Consider the following 24,060-nt stretch of genomic DNA (forward strand, 5'->3'; position numbering starts at 1 on the left):
GATGTTCATCCCCAGTACTGACAGAGGGAAGGAGACAGTGTGTAAAGAAGACTTTGCATAGTGATGCCTGAAGGTCATTGGTTCTCCACATCTTTCTCAGCACTTTTTTTTTGTCTTTGTTGCATGGCCATCTAGTGGGCATAAAATAGTATTTCATGTGGTTTTGATTTTGTTTTTCTAATGATTAATGTCTTTCATTTTAAAAATGTTGTGTGTGGTTGGGGAATGTAGCTCAGTTGGGAAAGTGTTTGACTAGCATGTATGATACTCAGCATTATGTAACAGGTCAAAGTGGAACACACCTTTAAAGCAGGTGGTTCTCTGAATTTGAGGCCGTCCAGGGCTACATAGTGGAACCCTTTCTAAAACAACAACAACAACCAAAACCAACCAACAAACAAAAAACCCTGAGCAATATAAAATAGAGAGCATATAGTTAGGTGATGTTTCTTAATCTACTCTCCCAACATCTGTGTTTTAACTAGTGTGTCTAGACCACTGAATAACGTAAGAGCTGTTCAGACTACTCCATAGGGAAAGTACTTGCTGCACAAACCACAGAACCTGAGTTTAATCCTTAGAACACATGTAATGGCAGAAGAGAGAATCAACTCCAGAGTTGTTCTCCCACAGGCACACTATGGTATACGTGCACACACACACGTGTGTGTACTTATACACACACTAATAATAATAATAATAATAATAAAAATTTTAAATGCATATAAGGTAAATTGCTGTGTTTTAGGCTTAAGTCTGTCATTTTTGGGTTTTGTTCTTTTTTGTTTATCTTACTTTTCTATGAATTGCTTGAATATTCTATTTTAGCTACAATTTTTTAAAGTTTTGTTTTGTTTTTTAAGACAGAGTTTCTCTGTAACTTTGTGGCCTGTCCTGGAACTAGCTCTTGTAGGCCAGGCTGACTTCTTACTCACAGCGAATCCGCCTGCCTCTGCCTCCTGAATGCTGGGATTAAAGGCATGTGCCACCACTGCCTGGCTTAAAGTATGATTCTTAATATAGCCTTTTATTGGTTTATTGATATTGGAAGTTTATGAGTTTGAGTGAAGGTATGTAGAAACTTTACGTCTTAATTTCCTTTTACCCTCTGTTACAGTTTTTGTAAATATTTGCAGTTATTGTAAATACTCTCCCTTTGTGTATATTTTGAACCATGTTTATATAGTGTTACAAAATGCTTCAACCACCAAAAATAATTTTGAAAACTCAAGAACAAATGTCCACTTCATTTTTTAAGACTCTTTTAACATTATGTGAGTGTATGTATCTGTGTACATGAGTACAGGTGCCTGAGGCTGCCAACATCAAATCCCTTGGAACCAAAATTACAGGTGGCTGTGAGCAACATGGATGCTGGGAACCAAACTCAGGTCTTCTCCAAGAGCAGTGTGTGCTCTTAACCACTGAGCTACCCCTGCAGCCCTTTTGCCATTCTTGCAGGCTGGTAATGAATTATCTTAATTTTCTTTCATATGAGAATGTCATTGTTCCCCCTTCATTCCTGATGAATATTGTTTCTTAGAGAAGCCTAGGTTGGCAAGGAGGAGTGTTTGTTATAGCACTTTAAAGTATGCCATTTCCTTCTGGCTCTAGTTCTCTTTCTCTCTCTTTTTCCTTTACTGGGTATCCAGCACTTTATTTGTTTGTTTGTTTGTCTGCCTGTATGTTTGCTTGTTTATTTATGTCTTTATACAGAGTTTCTCTGTGTAGCCTGGCTGTCTTGAACTCACTCTGTAAACCAGGCTGACTTTGAACTCAGGTCCACCTGCCTCTGCCTTCGGAGTGCTGTGATTAAAGTGCTGTGCCACCAAGCCTGGCCCAGTTTTTATTTAAAAACTCATTTCATTTCTATGAATATTTTTATTCTAACCCCCCCCCCCAGACGGATTTTTCTGTGTAGCTTTGGCTGTCCTGGAACTTGCTCTATAGACCAGGCGGGCCTCGAACTCACAGAGATCAGCCTACCTCTGCCTCTCGAATTCTGGGATTAAAGGGGCTTGTGCTGCTACCACCTGGCTCTTCTAAACTTTATAACCTGTTCCAGAAAATCTATACTGTTAGAATGTTAGACTTCATTTTAGAATTCATTTATCACTTTTGGAATCTATCTTGTCATTCTTACTGCTGGAACGGAATTTGTTTTGAACTTTGAATGATTGCTGCCCCTCACATTTGACTAAATGAAGTTGTTGCCCGAATTTGGGGCTTTTTGTTTTGTTAAAGGTTCTATCATGTTGACTGGCTTGGAATTCACTGTGTAGACCAAGCTGGCCTCTTAACTCACAGAAATCTCCTGCCTCTGCTTTCCAGGTCCTGGAATTAAAAGTGTATGCCTGGCCATTTTTTTTCTTAATCCAGCTTCTTTAATCAGAGTCATACTACTTTCTTTACGGTTTTGTTGTTGTTGTTTGTTTCTCTTTTGTATTTTTAATTCTGTGAAATTTGAAGTGGTACCATCTAGGTTTGTTTTCATTCATTATTATTGTGACTTGGGTTGAGCCATTTTTATCTAGAAATTTGTGACCTTCAGTTTCATATAGTTTTCTTAAATTTTGTCATTGATTTCTAATTGGTCTCTCGTTATTCTTCCTTGTACTTCTTTTGTTTGGATGTTGGGCCCTCTAAGCCTATCTTCTGATTCTTATCATTTGCCCATATGTTCTAGAAGATAACTTCAAATTTCTCTTTCAACTTCTGTTAAGGTTTTTGTTTTGTTTTGTCTTAATTTTTTAATGTGTATGGGTGCTTTGCCTGCATGTATGTCTGTGCACCACATGCATTCAGTGCCCACTGAGTCTAGAAGAGGATGTCAGATCCCCTGTAACTAGAATTGCAGCCTTGTGAACTACCATGTGGGTGCTGGAAATTAAATCCAGGTTATCTGGAAGAGCAGCCAGTGTTCTCAACTGGTAAGCCATTCTACGTCCCTACGTATTTGAGTTTTTTATTTTTCTTTGTGCATTCGTTTTAAGTCTTAATATATCCTATTATTAAATTTCTAGCAGTATTTCTTTGCTTTGTTTTTTCAGACTGGGTCTCATGATTGGTTTTGTTATCTCTGATAGATAAGCAAGCACCACTGTAAACTAGATACAGAAACTTCTTTGGCAACTTTTACTACCATTATATCCCTATCTTTAAGGGATATGTATATGTGTGTGTGCTAATAGGTTTATATGTATGTATGTTTTACTGTGGGACTGGTCAGTATTCCAAAGAACCATCTTTTGTGCTGTCCTTGGAGAATGAGCTTGATTGCAAGCCTTGGTGAGCCAAGTGAAAGAAAGAAAGTTTCAAAATTTAGCATGTAAACTCTTATGTGACTCTTGATGTTTAGAATATGTTCTTTCAACTGCACTTGTACCTGATATTATTCTAAGAACCTGGGTTCATGCTTTTCATAGAATAGAATTGTAATCCTGACACATACTAACCCCCACAGTCAGGATGCCAGGAGGATCTGGATCTGGAATATGAAGCCAGGCTGGGCTACAAAGCAAGGCCTTTTCTCAGAAGGAAGCAAGCAAACAGTAACGCCCATGTTGGTTCTGTTGTGTTCTTTTCCTTTCCTTTCCTTTCCTTTCCTTTCCTTTCCTTTCCTTTCCTTTCCTTTCCTTTCCTTTCCTTTCCTTTCCTTTCCTTTCCTTTCCTTTCTTTTCTTTTCTTTTCTTTTCTTGTTTTTCAAGACAGTGTTTCTCTGTCACTTTGGAGCCTGTCCTGGAAACTAGCTTTTGTAGACCAGGCTGGCCTTGAACTCACAGAGATCCACCTGCCTCTGCCTCCCCAGTGCTAGGATTAAAGGCGTGCGCTGGGATTAAAGGCGTGCGCTGCCACCACTCAGCGCTGTTGATGTACGTATATATGTGCTATAAAAGATCATGTTCTTTGGCTTTTTAAATTTTCTATTTATTATTTTTATTTTCCTAGGCACTTAAGAGATTATGGCATCTGACACCCACCATGTTAAAAAACGGAACTTCTTTAATAGTATTGAGGATCATCCTATTGATCTTCCTAGAAAGAGGATCTCTAATTTCACTAGTAAGAACATGAAGGAGGTAAGTAAGAAGTTTAAACTACCAGATCTGTTTAATTTCTTAGATTAAATAGAATTAATGAAGCAAGACTATTATTCCTAAAGTTATAAGAAGATTTTTTTCAAGCATGCTGTTTTATTTTATTTTTGAGACAGTTCCTTTGTGTAGCTTTGGAGACTGTCCTAGAACTCACTGTAGACCAGGCTGGCCTTGAACTCACATAGATCTCTGCTGGGATTAATGACGTGCGCCACCACAACCCAGCCAAGTATGCTGTTTTTATAAGCTGTAATATAAATGTTTTAGTTGACAAGGAACTCAGTGATGCATTTTGTTCATTGAGAGGTTTAATGGCACTGAAATAATTTGCTTTAAGCCACATTAAATTTGAACTGACTCATTTAGCACCTTTTAAGGTCAATACAAGTATTGTGAAAAGGGGATGGCAGATATGTTGCTTTTCCATACATACAAGATACAGTAGTGTACCTAGTGGTTGACACCATGGTGTTAGGACAGAGAAAACATTGACCTGAAAATAACCTATTGAATTTTACGTTGCATTGTTGACATCAGTCATAAAGTTTTCATAACTCTTATTAAAGAACTGAATGTGATACCACTATTTGCTTTGATTTTTAGGTTAAGAAATCTCCAAAACAGTTGGCTGCTTACATAAGTAGGTAAGAGCTTCTTTAAAGTTTGGAGGAAATTTTTGGAAGTGATTAGAGATAAAGACATAAAACAAGTAGTGTTCTTTTTATTATAATTGTAGTTAACTTGTTGTCACACAGTTTTTCTGTGCCAGTCTCTTACTAATACATTAGTAGTATCTGTTCCTTCTATAGCTGCCATTATTCCTAAACAGTGAAGAGAATACTAGTAGTCACAGGAAATAAGTGATTTGCTCAGGTTGTGTAGCCAGAAAGTAGTAAAAATGGCATGCATTCCAGAGTTACCAAAAGCAGCTTTCTAAACTACTTGTATCCAAGGTGTGACCCAAGGACCTGGGACTCTCTGAAGTCCTTGTTCACCCTGTCCATTTCACCTCTTCTACAAGTGTACAGGATGAGTTATTCGCAAATAACATAAAATGAAATGCAAGAGAACAAGTAGAGACAGAAATGAAAGTAAGCAGTCTTCCTTTTTTGGTTTTGTTTGTTTGATTGTTTTTTTGGTTTTTCTAGACAGAGTTTCTCTGTGGTTTTGGAGCCTATCATGGAACTAGCTCTGTAGACCAGGCTGGTCTCGAACTCACAGAGATCCGCTTGCCTCTGCCTACCGAGTGCTGGGATTAAAGGCGTGCGCCACCATCGCCCAGCCGAGCAGTCTTCCTTTAAACTGAGCATCAGAAATTGATAAAATTGTGAAACAGCTATTTTCAAAATTTTTCTGTTTGTTCTGGAAAGCATGTTTCTTTTGGTAAAATATTCTATAATAGCATGTTGGTTTTTTTTTTTAGTTAGCCTCCCAGTACTGTGACTTTTTTTTATAGGGAAGAAGCATTGGGGCGGGGGGAGGCTGTTGTGGTTGTGTATGCCTAGATTCCTACCATTTGCAACAGAATTTTATGAATGCAGATTTTGCCCAAGCCACATAGTGAGAAACCTTTAGCTCATGGTTTCAGAACTTCAGTCTATGACTTGTTGCCTTCGGGGCTGTGATGAGACAGTTTATCATGGTGAGGGAGAACTGTTGCTCTTATGCTGGAAAGGATGCAAAAAAGAAAAAGTAATAATGATCCCAAAGGATCTGGAAACTCTTGTACTCTATGAGGTTTTTCTCTGTGTTCTCCGAACACATTCTTTTTTTTTTTTTTTTTTTGATTTTTTTTGAGACAGGGTTTCTCTGTAGCTTTTGATTCCTGTCCTGGAACTAGCTCTTGTAGACCAGGCTGGCCTCGAACTCACAGAGATCTGCCTGTCTCTGCCTCCTGAGTGCTGGGATTAAAGGCGTGCGCCACCACCGCCCAGCTAACACATTCTTTCATACACAAAAAAGAACACATTCTTTCATACACAAAATTAAGTATGATTCAGCTTAAAATACATAAATTAAATAATTTTTATTTGTTAGAAAATAAATTTCAGTTTAGAAAAAGCTTAGATGTCTCAAAAATGCTCATATTTTCTTGTTCCCATAATTGCCTTTAAATTTTCATTTTAAAAACCGCACCTCTTAACCTTTTCTGTTTTCATTTTCTGTAACTTGCCACTTTATTTTCATTGCCTTTCAGTTAATTTGTAACTTTTATTTTCCTCTTCAAAATAAGAGTTGACTTTTTAAATTATTATTTTCTAATTTTAGTGGATTACAATTGCAAAATGTAGACAATTAAAATTTCCATTTAAAAATTTCTCTTTGTGCCTTTTCCTTTTTTTCACTTAAGAAATAAATTCTTTTTACAGAACAGTTGGACAAGCTGTGAAAAATCCAGATAAACTGCGGAAGGTGCTCTATCACAGAAAGTTAGTTCGTCATCCCTTTCCAAATCCTTGTTATAGAGCTAAGCAGTCCCCTGAAAGCAGGGGCTGTGACATGGCAAATAAAGAAAATGAACTGGCTTGCGCAGGCCATCTGCCCGAAAATTTACGCCATGATAGTCGAACATTTGTAGTTAACACCAGTGATCCTGGTTCTTCACAGACAGAAAGCCCGTCATCAAAGTACAGTGGCTTCTTTTCTGAGGTAAGTCATTATAGCTTAACTTTATCATATTGTACAGTATACTAGGTTGCTTTGGTTTGGTTTGAAGTTCTTGCTTTCTTTTTCCCCTTGTGTTATTATCTTAGCAGTCACTCATTGAAATCATCCCTAAGACAGTTATACAGATTAACTCCCAGTAAAATCAAATGCCTGACAGGCTACTGTAAATACCCAAAATGACAAGTTGGCAAGGAAAAACTTAAAGGGGGAAAAGACATTTTGCCTTAAAAAATAGATCACTGAAGGCTGTTATCCAGTCATATTTTGCTGGGTTCTTAGAACGGCCCGGTGGGGACTTATTCAGCAAATCTGCCACTATCTCTTCTAGCTGTGAAATGAACTCTAAGGAAAGTAATTGTACAGATGCATATATTTACACACATCATGAAATTCACAGAAACAGTATTAATAAAAAGAAACAGAAATATTCTACATGGTGATATGTAAAGACTAAAACTATGCTATTATTTTTTTGATAGCTGAAGCCAATATGTATTTTAGCAATGAAAATGTTCATAGATTGTATATGTTCATGTATAGTCAAAAGGAAGAGCTTTTAAAAATACAATTTTTAGCTTTTTGATATACTTACTTTTCATTGTCTAAAGCATGACTTAGAGGACACTTTCCAGTCCAGTAGCTGTAATTGTTTCTGGAGAATGATGTCACACGGTTTTGCCAGTAGAGTATTCATTTTTTTGTCTTGAATAGTTTTGAGCTAAAGTTTTTATACCATATATTACTTTGTTTAAAAATTCATTTAGGGCGCGGGCGCCTGTTGGGCGCTCGGACGGGCGGCCACCCGGCCCGTGCCTCGCCGCCGCACTAGCGGCCTGGCCCGGCTCTGCCTGGCGGGCCCGCGGGGATGTCATACAAGCCGAACTTCACCGCGCACATGCCCGCCGCCGCCCTCAACGCCCGTCCACTCACCTTCTACTAGTATGGCGATATCCTCCCAGTATCGCCAGCTGCTGAGTGACTATGGGCCACCATCACTAGGCTACACCCAAGGAACTGGAAATAGCCAGGTGCCTCAAAGTAAATACGCAGAGCTGCTGGCCATCATTGAAGAGTTGGGGAAAGAGGTCAGACCCACGTACGCAGGGAGCAAGAGCGCCATGGAGAGACTAAAACGAGGCATCATTCATGCCCGAAGCCTGGTTCGGGAGTGCTTGGCCAAAACGGAACGTAATGCCAGGTCCTAGCCCCTGGCCAGTTTGAAGGCCCATCTCGCCACCCCGTGGCTTTGTTCAAAATGGCGGTGGTTTTCCTGCCATGGTCATTAAGCTCTGAACCCACATCCAGAAGACTGGGAAGACATTTTGCAGTTACTGATGGTGTGCATTCTAAGTAGTTAGAAACCATCCAGCTCTTTTTTTCTTCCCAAGCATTGCTTTGAAAGATGTTTGTGAAGCCACTTCACAGCAAGCTATTGTTTGCCCCCAAATACCAGTGTCCCCTTTAAAATCTCCCTTTGGATACATGTGACATTTGCCTCACCCCAGTTGACTTCCTTTCTATGAGCTCACCTGCCTCTGAGGACTTGAGTGCAGACCACAGCACATCTGCTTAGTAAGCTGGCCTGCCTGTGGACAGTGTAGACCCTGCTTCACAGAGCCGCTCTGCTCAAGCCTTTGCATGACTGAGTGCTTTGAAGTCAATCTTAAACATGCACAAGTTATAAATACAGAAGAAAGAGCAATTTACCCAAACTGCCACGCGCCCTGCATCCTGACGGTCACAACATCTGGAAGAAAACGACTGCAACTGTTGCATCTTTGTATTTATTACTTGATGTAATAAAGCTTATTTTCATTAACAGTTAAAAAATTTCATTTAGATGGTACATTTGCAACTTTTGTAACAGGACATAACTCAGGTTTGCTCATTTGATAATAACCCGTTTATATGCTTACCTTTTTCTGTATTCACATGCATAAAATTAAGCCTTAGGTTTATGGGTCAGCTAGAAATAACTTACTCAGATTTTTGAAAATTGGTAGCAAGGGGAGGCGAGAAAAAGTCCTAAATTTGTTTACATCGTTCATTCTCTGCATTCAACCGCAAACTGTTATATTCCTTTCTGAGGAGCAGTAAAAGAAGTTGCCCTTATGTAATTTAAGGCTGTGCCGTGTTTCATTATGATTTAACACATTAGATGATTGCCTGATTGATTGCCTTTCAGGTGTCTCAGGACCACGAGACAATGGCCCAGGTTCTGTTCAGCAGGAATTTGAGATTGAATGTAGCTTTGACTTTCTGGAGAAAGAGAAGTATAAGTGAACTTGTAGCTTATTTAGTGAGGTGAGTGTGATTATTTTTTTTGGTCTTTATTTAACATGAATAATTTTAATAAGATATGAAAAGTGACTCTTTTAAAAAGTTTTTATTTGTTAAAAATTTAAACCATTGTATTTAGCATCCAGAGAGTCAGTATAGTTTAAATTACATTCATCACCAATTTAAACTTAATGAGAATACAGAAAACTCTTATCAGATTGAAAAAAGCTGCTACTTTTTCTTTTCTTAGCTGTAAAACTAAGTGTAGGAAACTTACCATTTGAAAAGAAAAACCAAAGCCTTTCAGAATTTTAAGCATCACCTCCTTGTTTTATTTAAGTCTCTCAAATACTCCCTTCCTGATACTTAACTGATGCCTCATTGAGTACTTTCTTTAAAAGATGTAATTGATCCTTTTCCACCTCTTCCTGTTTTCTTCTCCTCTGTAGTATTTACCACTAGCGTCCTGCTCTATGTATTTTACTTGTTTGTCCCTTTGTTCCATTGCCACCTCCTACTCAGGCATTGAAAAGCGAGCCCTGTCTCCATTTTCCTCTTTATATATATCCTCAGTCCTTGACTCATGATGAATCCTGAAGTTATTTGTTAAATGTTGAATGCCTCCAAAGAAGGGTGGAAATTGTAACATGAATGTAAGCAATGGGATCTTGTCTTGTACTTGCAGGATAGAAGACCTTGGAGTTGTGGTAGATTGCCTTCCTGTTCTAACCAATAGGTAAAAACAGTATTTTTTCAGAAAAAATGTAAGCTTTAAAGAAAAACAAATTGTAATTGGCTTATATTTTATAACTTAGAATTTCCTTAGTTTACAGGAAGAAAAGCAATATATCTCACTTGGCTGCTGTGTAGACTTACTGCCTCTAGTAAAGTCTTTACTTCAAAGCAAATTTGAAGAGTAAGTACTAATCTAAATCTCCCTTTTGCTCTTTCAACATTCTGATTCTGTGTTTCGTGAATACATAGAAGGAGACTGGGCTGCATGGGACATATGATAACCTGGTTATATACAGAGGGGGACAGAACAACTTGTAGGAGTTGGTTCTCTTTCACTGTGTGAATTGCAGAGATTAACTGGACTGTTAGGTTTTGTGTCAGTTGCCTTCACCCACTGAGTCCTCTGTCTCCAGCCCTGTTGTTCTTATTACCAAGGGGAAAAAAAAAAAGCCGGGCGATGGTGGCGCACGCCTTTAATCCCAGCACTTGGGAGGCAGAGGCAGGTGGATCTCTGTGAGTTCGAGACCAGCCTGGTCTACAGAGCTAGTTCCAGGACAGGCTCCAAAGCCACAGAGAAACCCTGTCTAGAAAAAAACAAAAACAAACAAACAAACAAAAAGAAATGTAAATAATAAAGGATAGTTACAAAAGCAGCTAAGAGCAGCTGTGTAAGTTCTATGGTTTTATGAAGATCGTAAAGTATTGAAATATGTTTTTCTTAAGGAAGAAGTATGTGTATATGTAGGAGCTTTTAGGTGGGAGAGTGTCATCTTTTCTAAAGGCTTGTTATATGAAAACAAATTCTGTCAAAATATTTCATTTCAGATATGTAATAGTTGGCTTAAACTGGCTTCAAGCAGTAATAAAAAGGTGGTGGTCAGAACTCTCATCTAAATCAGAAATTACAAGTGATGGGTACGTATAGCTTTAAAGATAATTCATGCTGAAATTTCTGTAAAAAAGTATCTTAATTAAGCAAAGTAGTGAGTTTATCCCATGATCATCATTGTGTAGTTTTATTCTCTTCATTTTCAGAGAAATATTAAACTGAGGTACTTTTTATTTATGAAAAACCACACAGAACCTTTTAACTCCCCATATCTCTTCTGCCAGAACCTTGTCTTTTACTTTATCTTTCTGTTTTATTTCATGGCTTTTCATTGTGTAGCAAAGACTTACCTTCAAACTCAGCAGTCTTTAGCCACCTTCCTCAGTGCAGAGTGTAAGACAGCATACCTACCTCAGCCATTCCCTCAAGAAGGAAAGCAACCCAGCAGTGGTTTAACCTTTACATGTCCTGTACCAATAAGGGAGAAGGAAGGCGCTGTCCCTGGTGCAGTAGGAAATAGAAGTATCCTGCCTGATCTCTGAAAACTGTTAGAATCATGATTTGAGTATTGCCTTAGCTTGAAAATATGAGGATTCTACATGGATGAGCTGGTTTCAAGCTAGGCATGGTGGAACAATTAAAATTAAAAATAAGAGGAGGAGGGACAAAGAAACAAAAAGACAGACAATCTTGAAAACACACACTTTCTCTTCCCTAACCACCTCTTAAATTCCATAATCTTTGTAGACTCACAGAATTTTCTGTGTCATACCCAAGAAGGTTGTTCCATGCTACAAATACCTGCTTATTTATTGTCTTATCTACTTTTGTAACTAAATATGCTTGAATTTCTGTGCCTGGCATGTACAACTTCAAGAAGTTGCTTGAATTAGTGTATTTTTTTTAATGATGTAAATTAAAATCAAGTCCATATCTTACTATTTGCTTTCTTGTTTTTCTTTCTTTTTTTTTACTCTTAGAAATATTAAAATTTTAAAGCAACAATTGAATGGATTATGGGAACAGGAAAGCCATCTTACTTTGGTTCCAGGATATACTGGTAATATAGCTAAGGTAATCTATATTTATAATTTAAAAGCTAGACATGAATCTAATAGTAATATGTATTGATATGCTTATCTCTTACAGGAAAAAGATACATTGCTAGTTTGGATTTTAATACTTAAACTCCTAGAGGACATTGATAGTATAATTGCAGAAAGAATTAGTGGTAAAAAATATTTCCACCTACTGCTGGGCATTTGCTGTTATGAGTAGGTATTTACCAGGAAATGAGAGCATTGTATGAATTAAGGAAATCTTTATATCATTGACTCATGAAACATTCTTATATAAAAAGGAACAAATGACACCAAGGATTAAATGTGTCATTCTATGTGATTATACTCAGCAGATTCCCCCCTAATCCATTTGCTCCTTCTCTGCCTCACCTTTCTATCTGTTTCTCTTGATACTGTGTTTGACTATGAAGCCATGGCTGGCCTGAAACTCACAGAAGTCTTCCTGCCTCTGCCTCCCAAGTGTTGGGATTAAAAATGTATATTACCATGGCTGGCAAGAATGCTTTTTGTTTGTTTGTTTGGAGACAGGGTTTCACTGTATAGTCATAGCTATCCTGGAACTCATTCTGTAGCCCAGACTGGCCACAAACTCAGAGATCTACCTGTCTCTGCCTCCCAAGTTCCGGGATTAAAGGCTTATGCCACCATGCCTTAGAATTCTTTAATTCGCTGTTTTTTCCTCTTGATTATTGACTCTTCAATGTTTTGTGTATAGTCATGCTTTATTCAAATTCATCTTTTCTAATATCCTTCAGAATCTTTAATGATGAAAGTCTTATAAACAGAACTTTATTTCCCTGAAGTTGTTTGTTTTGTGTTTTTAAGGTATACAAAATGCATTACTCTGAAGACCGTAGTAGAGCTGAAAGCATATTTCCTTAGAACTTCACTTTTTTATGTTAATGGTTACTAAGGCAAGGTCTGTGTAGTTGGGGCTCTCCTTAAGTCACTATGAGGCCCACACTGATGTTTAAATTACCATCTTCTTGCTGCAGCCCTCTATGTGCTGGGATCAGAGGAATATGCTACCAAGCCTGACTATCTTCAGTTCTCTTTTTATTTCAAAACAAAACAAAACAAAAGCAAAAAAAAAAACCCTTTCTTATAAACATGCCCTTAAGATACTATAGTAATACTGAAAATTGTTAAGTAATTAATTTCAATGTGAGATCGATAATCCAGTCTTCATTACAATATCAGTCCCTAATATGTCATTTTAAAAGTAAATATTTTCTTTGACAGTTTCATATATGTGTATAGTACATTCTGGTTCTAATCGGATCCTCCCACCACCTCCAATCACCCTGCCTCTCCTAACTCCTCATTTCACTTGTATATATTTATATTTTTTTGCCTTGGTTTTGTTTTTATGTTATGAGCTATCCACTGGGGTATGACAGAGGCCTCCTTTCTCACGGTAGTCCTTGATTGTTCCACTGTGTCTTTTTTTTTTTTTTCAGGTTTCAGGTTAAAAATGTGAACAGATGATTGTAGGGGGGAGTGGATCTGGAGAGGTGGCTGGCTCAGTGGGTAGGAGTACATTTTGTTTTTACAGAGGACATAGGTTCTCTTTTTAGTACACATATTGCTGCTCAAAGCTTTCTGTAACTTTAGTTCCAAGGGATTCAGTGACCTTTTCTGCTTCTTTTGGCACTATGTGTACATGTGGTGCACATACATACAAGCATGCAAACACTCATACACATAAAATAAAAATAAGCTGGGTGGTGGCGGCACATGCCCAGGCTAACCTGATCTACAGAGTGAGTTCCAGGACAGCCAGGGCTACACAGAGACACCTTGTCTAGAAAAACCAAAACAATAAATAAAAAAATAAAATGAAATAAAAACAAATCATATTTAAAAATTAGAGAAATGATATTGTCAAACTAGTATGCTTCAAGCTTTGATTTATATAGCAGTTACAGAATTGCTGCAAATGTTGACTACAAAGCAGGATTGTTTGAGCACAGGAATCAAAACATTCACTTAGTATTTACTCAGCATTATTGAACATGCACTATATGCCAGGCCCTGCAATAAACAAATACAGATAAAATTTTTGAATAAGATTTCTTCCTTCTTTTTAAAGGTTACAAAGGGACCTAGGGCAAATTAAGAAACAAAAACAGAAAAGAAAGAGGGTTATGTGTGTTATATTTGCTTTGTTAACTAATGGAATGTTTTTGTTTTATCCTTTAAGGATGTAGATGCTTATTTATTACAGTTGCATTGAGAGATTTCATCTTCTAAAGAGTGTTTGGCTGTTCAAACAGCGCTGGATTATATGATTTCCAAAAGTAGGTCTCTTCTGAGAACTGTGAACTGTGGAAGAAATAAAAACATTTTTTTCTTTTAAAAAGCCACATAATAAAGCCACTAATGAAATCCTAACAATGTACTTCACATTGAAGTGGAAATATCCGGAAGGAGCAACTTCAACTTCAATGAGGTGAAAGTGCACTATGAAGACTGTTCGCCTTGCTGCACACAGAAACCATTATGGCCGTTTCGTAGGGGTGTTCAAGAACTTCTGGGTCTTAACTCATTCCTGCATAAGAATATCATTTATAGTATTCAAAACAAGTCAGGACTTTTACCAGGAACTACAAAGACCAATCGTTAATTTTTGTTGTGTTTTATGAAGAAACACTTAAATGTGTGCAGCTATTTCTTCTGTTGAAAAGACTTCAAAAGTTTAAAACATTATAATAAGTAATATTAAAATTTTTTGTCCACACTGATACCGTGTACAAATGCCTTAATTATTGATAAGCCAATGTGTTATAATACCAATATCTCTTTTTAAAAAATTAAAAACAACCATGCTTCTGGCATGATAAAATCATGGAATTAAATCAGGGGTTTACATTCATGTAGAATGTTGTTGTTGAAGTATATTCTACACCATTTTTTAAACTTGAGAAAATTTTAGCATCTCTGAATTTTTTTTGCCAGAATCTTCATGATATGTTTGTATGAATGTGTTATTCGTATACAAAGAAAAAGGTGAATATGTATTTGTATGAATGTTTAACTGGAAATGTTCTTGGAGTTGGCTAATTTATATTCACTTTTTATTGTATATAATTTCTAATATTTTTCATTTCTGTAACATTTAAACTTCATTTGAGTAAATTTACTAAATATTTCTATTTTTTGCTTTTTCAATTCTAATTTTATATGAAATCTAGTTCTTTTTCACTACATGTGTTCTGAAAAGTTCTATACATGCTTCAGAATTGTTTACAATTAATGCTGACATTGTATTTTAAATTCCAACACATTGCATCACTACCTCCTCTAATGGTTAGTATGAAATCCCAGCAAACTATATGCAAGTGGTTTTTGTTTTGTTTTAACCATTTTTAGCATTAGTGTACTCAATTCTGGAATACCTTAACAGTTCTGAATTGTCCCTGTCTTAGAATTGCTTTTGAATATCACTCCTGATCCATCCATCATCTTTCTTTAATAAGGCTTGCAAACTTCCAGAAGAGATAATCAAATTTCTCCTCATATTCCAGTGTACATCTTTAACATTTTAACACTTAAACAGTGACTACTAAGAGGCCTCTTCAGCATCTTTTCTTGCTGTGAAAATATTTAAAGTGTTACTTTTCACTGATTTCTGGTTTTGTATAGCTATCATTCCAGATAGCTATGTACTCCACAGGATGGACATTGCTTGTAGTAATTGATTATTATGTCCTCACTCCAGATGACTGCAGTTTTGTGACTAAGAGGTGAGGTATGTAAGAAGTCCTTTTTCAGGATGTGAGAATTTCTTAACCTGCATCATCTCTGAAACCTTAAGACAGGAAATACAGCCTGTCTTTCTTCTTAGTGCTTTTCTTTCCATGGTCTTATCGACCATTTGGGCAGGTTAACATGGTATAGTGTGATGCTCATGAGACTAAGGATTTAAGTCTGATCCTTTTAAGTTCATTAACTTTTCACATGCATGAAATAATTCCATGGCTTCAGATTGCACTTTCCCTTAGCATCCATCTAATAAATTTAATGTGTGATCTCAAAGGATGTGGTGTGCGTAGTTTGCTTTCATAGCTTACTTCTCAGAGAGAAAGAATGATTGATTTGTATGCTAGTATAGATTTCCAGTTTTGAGAAGAACATATTTAAAATAAGATCTCATATACTTTGTAATTTTTAGTTGCACAGTATTAAATAATATGGACCAAATTATTGACTAAACAGTGTCTTTTTTTAAAAAAAAATCAAAGCTCAAGTAAATGAAGTATCAATAAAAATTTAGTAAGAAACAGTGCTATTGTTTTAACAGAATGTTTATCCCTAAATGTTTGCTGACATTGAGTAAAATGGCATGCTCTGTTTTGTATGCTCTGAACAATGAAAGAAGCAGCCTTACAGGCTCAGTGGTTAAGAGCACTGGCTGCTCTTCCGGAAGTCCTCAGTTCAGTTGCCAGCCAACCACGTGATGGCTCACAACCATCTATAATTAGATCTGGTTCCCTCTTCTGGCACGCAGGCAGGCATGCATGCTGGCATACACTGTATACATAATAATTAAATTTTAAAAAGCAGCAGCAGCTTTATCTCACAAATGTTATTCCATAGCACACACTTCAGTTCTGTTCTTGACCTTTGCACCTTAGCTATCAAGTTGTGATCTTGGACAACAGGTGTGTGAAATAAGTATTTTTTCAACATTTTTATTACTGCTAAAATCTTTTCATACTTTATTTTTATTTGGGATAGAATTATCTCCACCAAAGAGCCAAAGAACATAGTAAGGTCACTTGCTGTGCTGTCCTAGTTCAAGTAGGACAGTTACTCAGTTACCTTTTTGTGGCTGTACTGCTAAATAGAATACCAAACAGGAACTACCTGAGTTCTCCACCCTTTGAGCTTTTCTGCCTTAGGTTTTCTGTACTACGGCAGTTTTCCAGGGTTAGGGGCAGCTAGGTTATTGAGGTGTGATAGAGGACCATTATCAAATAATTTGTACAGTAAATAGATTTTTGTAATATGTGGTCATGGTCAGAGTAAGACTTAAAATTAGGAAGCAGTTATTAGCAAATAGCTTTTGCAAATTTTTTGGTAGCAATTTAAAGATGATTGGCATCAGTTTTATGTATAAATCCTAAAATGTAGGAATTTGATGTAAGTATCTGAGGCATTATAGTCCTAGAACTAAACTCGAAGGTCTGCTAAGAAATTAAATGCTAATGACTCTAAACATGTTTGATCCATGCCATGTCAGAGCCTTCAATGTGCTTATCTGGCTCCATTGCTATATTTTTAGCCATTAAATTGATAGATCTCTGAAATTAATATGATTAACATTAGCCATAATTAATTAGAAGGATCCTTGGCTCTTAAATACTAATAATAGAAATCATATTTAAGTGTTTGGTTACTTAGTGAAGGAGTTTGAAAAAGCAGTATTTAAACTAATATTTCATCAGGTGCTCATAGTTATCGTCCTGCTTAATAAGGTGGTTATGTCAGTTGGCCTTTGTCCACTGAAGAAGTGAAGAGTAAGAACCATCTATCTCGACTCATACAGAGTGAACTTATAACGTGGCTTCTAGCACAGAGTTATTTTCTGGATTCTTTCAGATGGAGAATGTTCTGTATTGATAGGTTTTTGCTGATATATGTGTTCTGTCAGATGGAGAGTGTCATGTATTAATAGGTTGTTGCTGATATATGTGTTAATTTTTCTAGGCATAGAATTGTAAAAAAAAATATTTTCAATATTCTTCTCTTCCCCTTTTTTATTTTGTGGCAGCAGCATACCATAAAAAGTCCATTCCTAAGCCTGCCATAGTGGCACAGGCCTATAATCTCATCACTTGGGAATCAGAGGCAGGTCATTTCTGTGGACTTGCAGTCAGCCTAATCTACATAGCAAGTTCAGGCCAGCCAGAGCTTCAGGGTGAGACCCTGTTTCAAAAAGAAAGTAAACAAAAATTATCCCTAAATATTACATGTTTCTTTTTGTTTTTTAAGACAGGGTTTCTCTATGCTGCTTTGAAGCCTGTCCTGGAACTAGCTCTTGTAGACCAGGCTGGCCTTGAACTCATAGAGATCCATCTGCCTCTTCCTCCCCAGAGCTGGGATTAAAGGTGTGCGCCACCACCACCCAAAGCAATACAGATTATAATGTATCTGTATTGAGTACTAGCAACACTATAGCAATAGACATAAATGTTGCATATTGTGTATCTAGTATGCTGGGTATATTTTCCAATACTATATTTGACATAGTTTAAAAGTCAGTATAATGAAATACTGTATTCATAATTTTCTCTGGGTCAAGCCATTAAGCTAGCAATATCTTCTAAAAGCCAAACTTTATTAAAAAGTAAGTACAACTACATACAGATCATTAGGTCACCATGTTCTCCCTTGAAGATAGTAGTTAGTCACAGACAAAATAATACAGTTGCTCTTTACCTGTAGTTCCAGTAAAAGCAACACCACAACCACTATTTTTTTCTAAATCTGTCATAAACTATTGTTTTGATATTACAAAATTTTTTGTTTTGTGAACAGTTTTCAGATGAGGATTTCTAAGGTCCACATAAGCTCGCTCACTCTCTCCCTCCCTCCCTCCCTCTTTCTTTTTTTTTTTTTTTTTAGACAGAGTTTCTCTGTGTGGTCCTGGCTGTTCTGGAACTTGCACTGTAGACCAGACGAGACTGGCCTCACTCATAGAGATATGCCTGCCTCTGCCTTCTGGGTACTGGGACTGAAGGCTTGTGCCAGCACCGCTCATCTCTAATCTTATAAGGTATTATATTTTCATTGAAGAGTTCGTTCTAGGAACAGTTAATGCTTTGTCCAGATAAGAAAGAAACGTGAGAGCCAAGTGATGGTGTTGCACACCTTTAATCCCAGCACTCTGGAGGCAGTGGCAGGAGAATCTCTGTGAGTTTGAGGCCAGCCTAGTCTACAGAGCAAGTTCCATGACAAGCTGACAGACACCAAAGCTACACAGAGAAACCCTATCTTGAAAAACCAAAAGAAAAAAAAAGAAAATTGAGTCCCAGAATATGCTGAACCACCAGAGCTGTGTGCTTCCAGACTTACTCTAGACATTGGTGTTCAAGTTCCTGGCTCACACCCTTAAGATCCTTCATTACCATTTTCTTGAAAAATGCCATTTGTTCCTGTCGTTTCCTTTGGCATCTGCATTAATTATTCTCATTTTGGGGGAGGGGTAGAAGAGAAACTGTATTTTGGTTGACTAAATGGACAAGCATATGAACTAAAGGAGAGAAAGCCCGTGGTTCAATTTGGGGGTATGCTGTGCTTCTTCGGAAAATGCTTTGTTCTCCTGTACTCTGCCCCAGAATCACTCAGTTAATCACTTCCTTGGCCTTCATGGTTCTGTGGGAAGCCTCTAGCCTCTGGGTAGTACAGACCTCTACCAGTCAGTCTCATTAGCTCTGTTTCCTTACCCCAACTTATCTGTGTTCTTTGGTTGGCTGTGTTCCTGGCTAGGTCCCTAGTTCTTGCCACAAAACCCAGGAAGCAATTGGAATTTTTATTTCTTACAGAATTAAGCAAAATTTTAGGGTCTTTGGACCTAAATTATATTCAGAAGTAATTTACTATTCCAAAGTTATTTCTGATAGCATAGCAGATAAAATGAATAGTTCTGGGATAAAAATAATCTTATTTTCTCCTTTTGTTTTAGGATATTGGGTTATGAATATTTGTGCTGCAACAAAATAAAATCACCTGAAGTGTGTGGTTGTTAAAGGTTGTGATGCTTGTCTTTTCTGCTGTATGCTGTCTGTATCCCATACAAATCCATACAAATGAGCCACTTATAAAATAAAATGGGTGTTTTAATAGAATGTGTGGAATATGTAAATTCTCATAATCCAAGAGTGTCCCCTGGGTTTTCCACTTTTATCTAGAAATGATTGAGAATCATTAGAGTGGTTTTAAATTCATTTTTAAAGTCACAAAATAGTTTCCCCAAATTAAACATGGATTAATCTATCCCATGGTAAACCACTTGGTCCTGTTCTTACAGATTTTCCTCTGTGTGTACATGCGTGCATTCAAGTATGTATGTGTACATTCATGTACTTTTCTCTTTCTCTCGTGTGTGTGCGCACGCACGTGCTTGTAGTAGGAGGGCGCTTGTTCGTTCCCAACTGCCCAGACTGGAAATAACCACTCATAACCTATATTACTTGAATCACTGCTTGGTCAATAGCTTAAGCGTATTTCTAGCTAGCTCTTATATCCTGAACTAACCCATCTCCATTAATCTGCACACAGCCATGTGGCTGTGGCTTACCGGGTAAGGTTCCATAGGGCGTCTGTCACCTGCAGGGCTACAGGACTTCCCACACCACATAAGTGCTGAGTGCATGCACTTGACTTTGATTTTTTGAGAAGGGTTTTTCTGTGGAACCCTGGCTATCCTAGAACTTAGAATGTTGATTAGACTGGCCTTGAACTTGGAAATTCACCTGCCTTTGCCTCATAAGTGATAGGATTAAAGGCATGTACCGCTACCTCCATCCAGTTGAATGTATATTTTTAATCTAAGTTGATTTGTACTCTACATGCTGACATTTGATATATGGTTTCCTAATTTCCTTACTGAAAACGATTGAAGGTAACTGGAAAGCTCTTTTTCTTTGATTGCAGGAATTTGAGGTGAAAAAGGGGTTCCACTATGTATTGCAAGTCTGGATTTCACAGTGTGGTGTGCAAGCAGGAAATCAGTTCTTCTGCCTCTGTCTCCCAAGTCCTGGCATTATAAGTGTGCCCTGCCACCATGCTAGTGAGCATGGTGGTGGTTTGTCAGAACTATATATGTTCTGAGCAGTTACTGTTAACTTCTTTGGAAGAGAGGGCTGGAGAGGTGGCTCAGAGGTTAAGAGCACTGGCTGCTTTCCCAGAGATCCTGAGTTCAGTTTCCAGCAACCACATGGTGGCTCACAACCATCTATAATGAGTTCTGGTGCCCTTTTCTGGCCTGCAGGCAGAATACTGTATTCATAATAAATAAATCTTTTAAAAAAAAAAACTTCTTTGGAAGAGGTTAAAAATATAAATCCAAGGATTATAAGCCTGTTTCACTATGCCCAGCTAGAGAATTACTTTTAAAGCAGCGTTAGTATATGATTCTGCTCTTTTGACCATTGCTAATCAACTTTTTTAATGTCAGAAAGTTGTCTTACAATGAGAAACAATACAGGGCTAGTAAGACAGTTTAGCAGTTAAATGCACAAGTCTAACAACCTGAGTTCCACCCCTGGGATTCACGTAGTGGAAGAAGAGAACCAACTCTCACATGTTGTCTTCTGATCCACGTCCACGCACACACTAATGTAATGTCACCACTTTTATTTTTAAGATAGCGTCTTGTATAGTCCAGACTCCTCTTGAACTCTAGATACCCCTGCCGCAGCCTCCTGAGTACTGCAATCAGAGATGTGCGGTAGGTTTCCTTAAGTCAGGAAACAGTTTTCTAGGTGGTACTCCATTCTCTAAGTATGAAACAATGCTATAACTATTAGGTCAGTGTAGAATTAAGAGTTGACTTTGGAGATCCCAAAGATCAATTCCTGATATCATTACCCAAAGTATTTTCTACCAAGAGTTTAATAAAGTACTTCTAACAACAGTTAACAAATTCTTGCCTAAATCTTGTTCTTTTGGGTGGTATTAGGAATCAAGGGCCTTTTGCATGCTAGGCAAATAATTCTACCTATGAACAGTAACATATCCCCCACCCCAGTCCACAGAGTCTGTATTCTTAGTTTAACAGTAATCATTATATCCTGTCTTGGGGGATATTGGCTTTGGGCTAGAAATAGATAAAAGCTAATCATCAGAACTAGATAGTAAGTTAATAAGAACTAAGGTAACCTATGTATGTTTAGTGTTTGGTGTGTGTGTGTGTGTGTGTGTGTGTGTGTGTGTGTGTGTGTGTGTGTGTAGACAAGGCATGGTGGTTCATACCTGAAATCCCCATATTCAGGAAACAGGCAGGAGAATGAGAAGTTTAAGCCCAATATTCATAGCAAGTTCAGGCCACAAAGGAGGTCCTGTTGATAATAGCAGCAACAACAAAAATCTCAGTATTACCCTGTGCATACATAGTTACTACAACTGGCCGAAAGGGTTCTTCTCATGGGAGCAAGGGAGTAGGATTTGTATAATAGATGTGCTGTTGACTTATCGCTGTTGTCCCTAGCTTATTAACGGTCTATACTATTACATAGGTAGAATTTTTAAGCCTTTGTCAACTCTGAAATCACCTTTTATATTAGCTTGCTTTTTTTTTTTTTTTTTTTTGGTTTTTCGAGACAGGGTTTCTCTGTGGCTTTGGAGCCTGTCCTGGAACTAGCTCTGTAGACCAGGCTGGTCTCGAACTCACAGAGATCCGCCTGCCTCTGCCTCCCGAGTGCTGGGATTAAAGGCGTGCGCCACCATCGCCCGGTTAGCTTGCTTTTTAAAAAGATACATTTAAATGTTTATTCATAAAGTTACTGATCATCTTAGCCTAGTACAAATTCAAGGGTTTTTTTTTTTTTTAGCACAATATTGGCACACATCTATCTGATGTCTTTGAGAGACTCAAGTTCAAGGCCAGCCTGGGTTGCAAAGACCCTGTTTCAGTAAACACCAACTGAAAGATCCAATAGATTTGTGATTTTATTATTTTTAGTAAAGTCTTAATTTTTTAAAATTCACTTTGTGTATGTGATATGTATGGGCATGAATGTCATGGCACATATATGGCAGTCAGAGAACAACTCTAGAGTTATTTCTCTCCTCCCACTTTCTCAGTCAGGTGGACCAGCTTACACTCTCAGACAGCAAGTGCCTTTGCCCACTGAGCAGTCTCTCAGGGTTTCTGACTTAACACTTAAGCCAACAAATAGCAAAACACCAGCCAAAATTTAAATCTTTCATATTTAAAAAAAATGCTTTATTTTTTGGTTTCATCTTTTATGAAAAGTTTTTTTAAGATAAAATTCGCTCGTTAAAAGTAACTAACTGCATGTAAGTATAGCAATTGAAACAAATTTGTTAGTCTTAATAATATAAAAGAGACTGGGATAATGACTCATTAAATTGCTGTGCAAGCTTGAGGACCTAAATTCTGATCACCAACACCCATGTAAAAGCTGTCTGTCTGTGGTGGTGCTTGCCTCCAGATCTTAACAAAGGGGAGGTAGAGCTAGGAAGGTAATAGAACTCGATAACTCTTTGAAAATGTAGGTTGATATGTGAATTGCAGATTTCCTGTTTGATTGACATGCAATGTGGTACCTTTAAATGCTAATGCAGCTGCTGTCTAGTGTGATACGACAAACTAATATATCTTTGAAATCAAATACTTTAATCAAAGGGTATTTATAAAATATACAGTTTCCATGAGCCTTTGCAGCAGCTGGCACTCCCATTTGTCATATCACGTGTGGCTCAAGTTTCTAGTCGATACTTGCTATCTCTTAAAATAATCTCCTGTACTATCTTCTGAGAATAAAGCCACAGCTGAATGCATAGAAAGAGAAAACTTCCTTGGGTCATTGCAGTAATGTTTATTAGCAGTGGTCTGAGGGCTGTAGAATTAAGCTTATGAATGTCCATATGCAGCTTGCCCAGGTAGGGGTGCTGAGCTGCTGACATGCTCTCAGCTGCTTTCCTCTTAACCCCAAGTGGGCATACAAGTATCTGGACCTGAAGTGTGTGGCTGGTCATGTATGTTAACCCCACGTTTGTGTACCATTTTGTAAGGTGGAGGCTGTTTTTTTTTTTGTTTCCCCAGACTCCCAGACCTGAATAATCACATAGAAACTATATTAATTACAACACTGTTTGGCCTGATAGATCAGGTTTCTTATTAACTAACTTACATCTTAAATTAACCCATTTCTATTAATGTGTGTATGGTCACGAGGCAGTGGCTTACTGGGTAAGATTCTATTCTGGCGTCTTTCTCCATTGCAGCTACATTTTGTTTCTCTGACTCCATGTACTCTCAATATCTCTTTCAGCTTAACTGTATTCTGCCCTGCTATAGGCCAAAGCAACTTCTTTATTAACCAGTGGTAGTAAAACATTCATAGCATACAGAGGGAAATCCCACATCACCTGCCCCCACCTCCTGTAATTTTTTTTTAATTTAATTTAATTTTTTGCTTTTCGAGACAGGGTTTCTCTGTAGCTTTGGAGCCTGTCCTGGCACTAGCTCTTGTAGAGTAGGCTGGCCTCGAACTCACAGAGATCCGCCTGCCTCTGCCTCCCGAGTGCTGGGATTAAAGGCGTGCGCCACCACCACCTGGCTCCTGTAATTTTTTTTAACTAAAAATATTATTACTTAGCCGGGCGGTGGTGGCAC

General features: G+C 37.6%; 1 protein-coding gene and 1 pseudogene across 1 annotated transcript in view; both read left to right on the top strand.

Annotated features, from left to right (window-relative positions):
* Katnbl1 (katanin regulatory subunit B1 like 1) overlaps positions 1 to 19,541 on the top strand; it is a 45,516-nt gene extending 25,975 nt beyond the window's left edge. Inside the window, exons 2-10 of the mRNA XM_075961715.1 lie at positions 3,949 to 4,079; positions 4,701 to 4,741; positions 6,467 to 6,746; positions 8,950 to 9,068; positions 9,730 to 9,780; positions 9,871 to 9,960; positions 10,605 to 10,694; positions 11,589 to 11,682; positions 13,894 to 19,541. Coding sequence (XP_075817830.1) covers positions 3,963 to 4,079; positions 4,701 to 4,741; positions 6,467 to 6,746; positions 8,950 to 9,068; positions 9,730 to 9,780; positions 9,871 to 9,960; positions 10,605 to 10,694; positions 11,589 to 11,682; positions 13,894 to 13,926 — 915 coding nt within the window. The 5' untranslated portion in view covers positions 3,949 to 3,962 and the 3' untranslated portion in view covers positions 13,927 to 19,541. The remainder of the gene's footprint in view (positions 1 to 3,948; positions 4,080 to 4,700; positions 4,742 to 6,466; positions 6,747 to 8,949; positions 9,069 to 9,729; positions 9,781 to 9,870; positions 9,961 to 10,604; positions 10,695 to 11,588; positions 11,683 to 13,893) is intronic.
* Positions 7,592 to 8,272, top strand: LOC142845021 (cyclin-dependent kinase 2-associated protein 1 pseudogene; annotated as a pseudogene).
* Positions 19,542 to 24,060: the final 4,519 nt, after the last annotated feature.

Source organism: Microtus pennsylvanicus, chromosome 2 (genome assembly GCF_037038515.1).
Source record: "Microtus pennsylvanicus isolate mMicPen1 chromosome 2, mMicPen1.hap1, whole genome shotgun sequence".
NCBI lineage: Eukaryota > Metazoa > Chordata > Mammalia > Rodentia > Cricetidae > Microtus > Microtus pennsylvanicus.